Genomic DNA, 8,892 nt, shown 5'->3' with positions numbered 1-8,892 from the left:
GCTTCTCTCTGAACAATCAGCAGTCTGCCGTGTTTTCACGTCACATTTTAGTATCGCCTAAGCTCGCTCAGAACCTCGCCGGAGGTGGTACGAAAAAAAGTACCGGGAAGCAGATACAGTTACAACTTTTACACAGTGGAAAACCAAACAAAGGCGAGGCGAGTCGAGTCGAGCCGAGCCAGGCTGGTACTGTGTAGTGGAAAAGCGCCATTATTGACATCTCCATCATGTTGCAAGGCTACCTCCCGATCCCGCAGTGTTTTTTTTAGCCGCCCATTCCCGCCCGCAGCAAAGTTCAAACCGCCCGCTCCCGCGAGATTTGCGTTGGGTCCCGCGGGACCCGGCGGGACTCAATCCCAATGCAGCCCTCTAGTTCACAGTACATTCATGAACCAGACCAAGCTAGTTTAGACTTGTTCAAGTCTGGTTATTTTTAAACCACTAAAGCAAGTTAAGTTGTGTAAAAACTGTAAAATGTTTTATTTTTGATCACATTAAAAATAACATTTAAATTTATAATATTTAGATCTTTGAAGTGCTGGGAAAAGTGTGAAGCTCTTAAAAGTGCTTGAATTTCACTCTCAAAAGGTTTTACGAACCCTGAAATGAATAATGGAAAAACATTCGGCTATTCCTGCCACAATACCATGGTTACGGTTAGCGTAACTACTTTAAATCCATCGTGAATGTTGGTGATTTGTGGACTGGAAAGCCTTCTATAACTTGTTTGTTCATGGCACAATGTTTCTCCTGGTTTCCACGTCAACGCTGTTTGATATAATATGATTTATAACAGAATTCTCTGCGGAAATAAAAATTTGTTTTATATTTACGAAATACACTTAAATTGATCAGTGAAATAGTTGACTTTTTTTTTTTTTTTGCACTTTTGTCAGGTAAATAAAGGTTAAAGAGAATTAACAAATCGCATTCTTGATTAATGCATTGTACAAAATGTCCCAATTTTTCTGGATTTGGGGTTGTACAGTAAATTACACTCTAACTCACATCTCAAACTTTTTTTTTTTTTTATTAAACACAACTGCTTTAAAATGCGCATTTTCCATATGGGTGTGTGTATTTTACTAAGTATCATCCAGTTATGTGAATATATGAGCTATAATATGAATTATTTTACTCATACAATGAAAACCCCCATTTTAAATCTCGAGGGAACCATTGGTGAATTAGTTTTCCGGGTTTTGACGTCATCCCTGCACCGCTCTATAATACTCTGATGTAAAACCAGCCGATCAGGTTGGAGCTCGCTGTTTTGGAGATCTCTTGTGATTTTAGTGTGTATTATGCATTATTTGAGGTTGAAACTTCAGGAACACAGTAATGCAGAACTGAGCTTTGAGTCGCCCACAGGAAGATCAACCGTTCTGGCCGGATTCTTTCAGGCTTTCCTCCAGGACTTTGTCTGATTTGCTGCAGTTAATGTCTGACTTTGAGCGTGTGTAGATCTGGTGTAGATCTACAGTGGCTCTATGTGTGTGTGTGTGTGTGTGTGTTTGGGTATCGTGGGTTTGTCTGCCGTGTCAGCACAAACACAGAGACAGCGCTGCGTGTGTGTGTGTTCTTTATCAGTGCCAATTCAGTTCAGTAACAATGCCGTAACATGACTGTGTTTGTCCAGGTGGATCTACAGAGAGAAAACACTATCCATCTCTCTCTCCCTCTCTCTCTTACTTTCTCTTTCTCTCTCATAGTGTGTAGAAAAACATTCTTTGGATGTTTCACTGATCTGTCATTTATGAATATATGTGTGTGTGTGTGTGTGTGTGTGTGTTTCTTCATCTCTGGGCACTTTTGGCCCTGTGCACTTGTAGACATTTCTTTTGACATTTCTTCTTTTGACATTTCACAACTCTTTTAAAGGACATTTTTAGACCTTGTATATTAAATTTGTCTACTAATATAATCCAGTAGTGTTTATATGTGTGTCACAGGCCATTTTCTGCCATTTAATGTCATTTCCAACACATCTCAATTAATAACATTTTGCGGTGGAAATGACATTTGAAACATTTTTGCAATAAAATGCTGACCCCTTTGTCATGCTAAGGCTAGCGATTTACGAATCATAAATATACAAAATTAAATCATATTTTCACACATGCTTTGAGAAAAATACAGCTTGAGTGGAAATACACACAATAAAATATTATAAAATTATGAGATATAAACTATATTTCTTTTTTAATATAATAAATAATAATTATAATATATTGTTATATTTTTCCTTGATTTTTCTTTGTTTTATTCTCAAATTAGATTTTACATATGGTCTGCGACAAGAGGACAAGCTTTGAAAATCCAAACAAGGAGTAAAATGAGTCATTTCACTGAGTGATTTGAGATTAAATTTGAGATGTTCGATGATTGTATACATAAAATCGCTAGTAATATGAGATGTGTTGATTTTATACATGGAAAAACATGAAAAATAGCACAGATAGTTAATAAAGGCCAAATTTTATAGATGGGACAGTTTTAATCTGACATTCATATAACACGAAAAACATTGAAATCTAAACGTTCCTGAAGAAACTTGCATGCGTGTACATGTGTTTACTTGGAACAAGATTGGGAGGGAGTGAGTTGTTGTCTTTGTTGACCACTTTCGTCTGTGTGTGTGTGTGTGTGTGTGTGTGTGTGTGTGTGTGTGTGTGTGTGTGTGTGTGTGTGTGTGTGTGTGAGTGAAAGAGAAAGAGAAAGAGAAAGAGAGAGATTATGTGTGCATGTCCTCAAACATAGTTTTCCACAATTGTCTCATACAGAATAGAGAACCAGTTCTGTGAGAGGGATCAGGATGGAATTTTGGCAATTCCCAGAATGCATTCCTGCTGGACGGCGTGCGGGTAAAGCAAACTGTGGGTCAGTACAGTGAAACCTGAGTCTGAATGCGTAACGTTAGTGTCTGGTTATTTTAAAGGCTCATAAAACCTGCTGCGTGTTTTCACCTTTTCCACTGAGGCATCATTGAAAAAGTGTTTCTCTCGAGTGCTTTGATGTTAAACAATTACTTTTGTGTTGATGTTCAGTAACTATAGGAGGACAAAACACACATTTACATGCAAAAAACACTGATCTTCCCTCCATCATGACTTTCATCTTGACTTTTCATCGTAGTCTCTCTCTGTCTTTGCATTGCTTCTGAAAGACTTCGAAAGAGCCGAGAGTTTTTATGTGAGGATCTAATATTAGCTCTGCAATGATAACAGCTGTCTCTTTTCTTCTTTATATAAACACACACACACGACACACAAAGGTTTTCAATGCTCTCTGGACACTGAGAAGGGAGTATCTGTAGAAGTCCACTTGACATCATTGAAGCATTAAAATCTAAACCCTAAATTTAATAGTAAATTGTTGTGTTATGATTTTTAAAGTAAAAAAAAATCTGGTTTTGCCATTTTTAATGTCTTTTAGTCTGATAATTGTATTGTAACAGTCACGCTGATGTACTTTATACCTGAGCAACTACTTATTAACCAATCCTGAAATGAGTCAAACTCAATAATGCCTTTTCACCATGTTTGTTCCAGTGAAGTGATGAATTGATGTACATTATATACAAAGTTCTGCCATGAAACTCTAGATGGCGCAGACTGATAGGCCCTTAAAGGGACAGTTCACCCAAAAACAGCTGATGGACCCCATTGACTTTAATAGTATTTATTTTCCATACTATGAAAATCAATGGGGTCCATCAGCTGTTTAATTACCCAAATTCTTCAAAATATATATTTTTATGTTCAGCAGAAAAAATCAGTTCATACCGGTTTGGAAGTAAATGATGACAGAATGTTCATCTTTTGGTAAACTAACTCAATCTGCTTGCAATCACATCATTCTCTACAGGGCAGATGCTGTTTGGTTTTTGCAATGCCATTTTTACACACTTCAGCTTTAAGGAGAGGATCAGGAATGTTTGTTCATACACAGGGAGTTTGATATTGTGAAAGAGCATAAACATCACAATTAAAGATTACGCTGACTGAGACTAAACACTATTACATGACAGCAAACACAACTCTGCCCAATATCCCCTCCTACACCTGCTCTAATGAAAGAGTGAAGCAACAGTGTTTCTCTAAACACTCTCTCTCTCTCTCTCTCACACACACACACACACACACACACACACACACACACGTTGCATCATCATTCACTCATCAGCGCCTGCCATGAAAATGCCACTGGGTTCTAAAGGTCACGTGTGTGTGTGTGTGTGTGTGTGTGTGTGTGTGTGTGTGTGTGTGTGTGTGTGTGTGTGTGTGTGTGTGTGTGTGTGTGTGTGTGTGTGTGTGTGTGTGTGTGTGTGTGTGTGTGTGTGCGTGTGGGTGGGTGGTTCAGGTATTCCCTGCGTTGTTGGGACTAAATGTGATACCAGTAAATAGTTTTTCCCTTGTTGAGGATATTTTTTGGTCCCCAAGAGGAAAACAGCTTATAAATCATACTATCATACTTCTCACTTACATGCATTTATCATTTTTATATTTTGTAAAGAAATTTTCCATGTGTTGAATCATTTTTCCATGATTGGTGTTTGCACGTGAAAAACATGTTTCTGTGCTGTTGCTGGGATGTTCTGGGTGGAAATAAGGAAAAACAAATGCGTCACGCACAGAATCTCTCCTCTATGAAGTACAATTCTTTTTTGTGCTTTGTTTGCTCACTGATACTGAATCTCAATAGCACTTTCCGTGGTTTATAGGAGTGTGTGTTTCAGGATGTGTGTGTTGTATGCGGTTTGGCTGGTGCTCTGTTCATTGATGTCTTACACACACACACAGACAGATTGCTGTAGTTATTAGTAGATCTCTGTTTGAGCAGCAAGGACTCCAGCTGTCCCAGAATGCCACACTTCAGTGAGTTAAGTGTGTCTGTTTCCTGCACAAATCAGCATACGGCACATAATAGAGTTGTACTATGCCAGAGAAAACACACACACACACACACATTTTGAGGTCTGGAATGGTTTAGTTTGACTCTGATGACAGGAATATTTCCATGTTGATTCGTTCACTCTTTTTTCGCTTTGTGTTTAAACAAAAAGTGTGTGATTTCTGTGCCACTCGTCTCCAAACAGAATTGCAAAAACAGTGACTGTTTTCAGACTCCCCTTGTCTTCCATTGGTTGGTTAAACCGATAGCCCCGCCCCCGAACTCACGCCATTGGTTGAGTCAGTGTTGCTGCATTGTAAAAAATTATTTTCATGATTTATCACTACTTTTTATATTTTATCAACTTAGATAATTAATGTGATTCAGATAACATAATATTTTGAATTTCTATTTATTAAACCAATCTCCTATTAGCTCAAATTTGTAATTTCAATGAACTCAAAATTTTAAGGCGACCAGGTAACTTACTTTTTTAAGTTAAACCAACAATATTTTTTACAGTGTGTGTTGTACTGGTTAAGAGGCTGGTGTTTTGAAAGCTCCAATAGCTCAGAGGTTGCTCTTTCGATGCTCACAAGACTTTTTCAAGGTCTCCGTTAAGAACCATCTTAGTGTTGGAGCCGATAGCCTCGAGGGCAGCGCTCTGACATATAGAGACCCGCGTTTGAGTCCCGGCTCGAGGACCTTTGCCAATCCTGATCCCCTCTCCCCACCCTGTGCTTTCCTGTCTATCCTCTATACGGTCCTTTCCAAGAAAGGCAAAGAGACCTTTGTCTCACGTGTCTTTAAAATTATTTTGGAGAAATAAAAATAGACACAAATTGGCTGACATACAGTATAGAGTTATACGACTGATGCATAACCCCATTTGGTCTTTGGTCTTGGAATTGTATAAGACATTTTTGAAAACTGGTTGAATCTTGGCAAATCTGAGCACATTTTGAGATTTCTTCTGAATACTAGATTTATATTTGAGGATTTCATTTGTGATTATTTTTTCTTTAAACTCACACACATACACACACACACACACAACACACACACACACACACACACACACACACACACACACACACACACACACACACACACACACAAGCTCACATGTGCCTCAAATTACCCCCAATCAGTGAGTGGACTGTAATTGCTCCAGGGGCATTACAATCTCACACACACACACACACACACACACACAGAGAGAGAGAAAGAGAGAGTGATTATTGTGTCAGTCCTTTAGTTCGACCTCCCTCAGAGAAAGTGTGTGTGTGTGTGTGTGTGTGTGTGTGTGTGTGTGTGTGTGTGTGTGTGTGTGTGTGTGTGTGTGTGTGTGTGTGTGTGTGTGTGTGTGTGTGTGTGTGTGTGTGTGTGTGTGTGTGTGTGCATGAAGAATAACTCAGTCATCATCAGTAACTGGCACTGGAGAGAGAGAGAGTCCTCAGGCTGTTTCCAGACTCTCTAGAGTTTAGCTGAAACCTGTTTCGCTAAATTTGGTGCCATGTTTATTCAGAGAGGGTTTAAAATAAATGCTGTGTGTTACTGGAACTGTGTGTGTGTGTGTGTATGTGCACAAACCAGACGTCTCTGCCTGACTGTTGCAGGGCCATTGGCAGCCCGTTTAGGGGTGTAAGCAGCAAATAAGTTATGTTATTTCATTATGTCCATTAAATTATTTAATTTTATAGTTATGTATAATAATATGTTATATATTATATATATGTTATAATATGTTATGTTATATATAATAATGTAAGTGATATAATATAGTATATAGTACTGTACACTACCGTTCAAACCCTTGAGGCCATTAAAAATAAAATAATTTAAAGCAATGAATACTTGTATTAAGCAAAGACTACATAAACAAAAGTTACAGTAAATACATTTATAATGTTACCTATTCATCAATGGATCAGTTTCCACAAAAATATAAAGCAGCACAATTATTTTCAAAACAATTATGTTTTTTAAAGCTCTATCTGGGCCAATATTCACTCAATTGGTCCTGTTTTTAGATTAACTCCTAACAAACGAACTCCTTTTGTCAGATCAGTTGGCAGATATGAACCAGTACATTTGGTATGGCCCGTAACGACTGACTAGAGTTTTATGAGCGTAAAACATCACAAAACTCTGAGAACACGTGCCAAATGTAATCAAATTCCAGTGACAGAGTCACTATTACTTAAACAAATCCTTACTACACAACTGTGATTTCAGGAAGTTTATTTTCCCCAGTATCTATGGGATCTTATCTTTCAAATTAGCCAATTTGTGGTCATTTTGTCCACTCTTCCAGTTTTAGACCCTGATGATTGCCCCTATACTTTCCATTTGTTTCCCTGCACAAAGACAGTCTTGTATTTCTGTGTGTGTGTTGGACGGACTCGTGATTGCAGCGGAGGGAATGGTATCTCTAATGCATTGTTAGTGTGTGTGTAAGGGGGTATAAAGGTGATTTATGAGTAGAAATGTTTTTTGGTGAATTACTGAATTATATGTTTCTCTGTAGTCCCAAAGAAACTCGTGCAGGAGTCGGTTTCCAGGCATCCATCGTTCCCATCTCCCCCATCAGTGCCTCATGACCCCAACGTGGTGGGAGACAGCGCCCCTCCTGACGGGACCCCGTCTCTGACCTCGGACTCCGCGCCAGGTGAGACTAAACAAACAAACACACACAACCTCAGCAGAAGTTCTGACTGGAATCAGCTAAGGGCGATCTGAAACCACACTCTGTGTACAGATGCTGATAGTTGCTGTAGCTACAGCCGTGTTTTTGACTGTTGAACAGAATCGGACTAAAGCTAAAACACCCACATTTTTTGTCACATACAGCAAACATCTCCTCACTATCCGCTAGCGGCCTGTCCCCTGAACACACTGTGAAGAAACGCGGTCTCTGTAGACAGCCCAGGCTCCACAAACGGCAAGAAAAACAAACTGGCCCAGCCTGGACCACGAAACATAACAAACAGTGTTGCAGACAATAACCGGCAAGAATGATTTGGGGGTGGGGGTTGGGGGGTTTGTGCGTGTGCACATGAAAGGGGGGTGATCACAAGAACCAATGACATTTGATGTCTTTGATATTTAGACATACATAATATAGTGAATGAATTGCATCCAAGAGACACATTGTGCAAAACATCTACTTTTGTTGAAAGTAGGAAAAATGCATAATGTTCATGCCACAAGATGATGGTTGAGTAGATGATGACAGCATTTTCATTTTTCGAGTGAACTCTTCCATTAACACCATATATGCACGCACACGATGAGAACATTTTGATGAATTATTGATGTAAATCCAACTTATTCTTTTGTTTATTCCCAGACGTAAAAGCTTGGGGCGTTTTAACCAGCCATAGAAATATAAACTTTCTGTTTTGTAACGATCTCATGATGATGCTGGTGATGATCGTGTGCATTTGATGGCAGGGAGGTCTACGCGAGACTGGAGTTCTGGTCCTCCTTCAGAAGAGCCGGATCCGTCTGGAGAAAGCGATCCGAACCCAACCGTCTCCACCGTGACCGGATCAGACATGTCTCTCATCAGCAGCATGCTGACGGCCTACACCTACATCACAGGTACAACACACACATCTGAGGTGGATCTCTGAATGCAAACACTCAACTACTTTATAGTTCAAATCAAAAATATGTAATATATTATATATTATAGGAAATTGCCCTGAAGAAGGCCACAGAGGCCAAAACATGTTGGCATGTTTTTTAATGGATAGCCAAGTTTAAATAAAGGCTTTTTAAACTTATATTCCTTTTGAGTGCCTCAGAACTACTGTTTATTTGGGATATATATTCATTATTAAGTAGTCAGCAGGATCTCGGTCTTAAGGAAATACAAATGTGTACTTGCATGTTATGTAAAAATCTGTTTTTTTTGTTTTGTTTTTACAAAGATAATTTAAAATCATATACAACTCGCTTAGCTATTTCAGTTTTACTAAGTATTTGTGATGG

General features: G+C 38.8%; 1 protein-coding gene across 1 annotated transcript in view; it reads left to right on the top strand.

Moving 5' to 3' along the window:
* eva1aa (eva-1 homolog A, regulator of programmed cell death a) overlaps positions 1 to 8,892 on the top strand; it is a 51,503-nt gene that overhangs the window by 37,739 nt on the left and 4,872 nt on the right. The window contains exons 6-7 of the mRNA XM_079888963.1: positions 7,424 to 7,564; positions 8,350 to 8,499. Coding sequence (XP_079745089.1) covers positions 7,424 to 7,564; positions 8,350 to 8,499 — 291 coding nt within the window. The remainder of the gene's footprint in view (positions 1 to 7,423; positions 7,565 to 8,349; positions 8,500 to 8,892) is intronic.

This window comes from Squalius cephalus (assembly GCF_949319135.1).
Source record: "Squalius cephalus genome assembly, chromosome: 12".
In the NCBI taxonomy this organism is placed as follows: domain Eukaryota; kingdom Metazoa; phylum Chordata; class Actinopteri; order Cypriniformes; family Leuciscidae; genus Squalius; species Squalius cephalus.
Note: the sequence above shows the minus strand (reverse complement) of the source record. Positions and strands in the feature narration are given on the sequence as shown.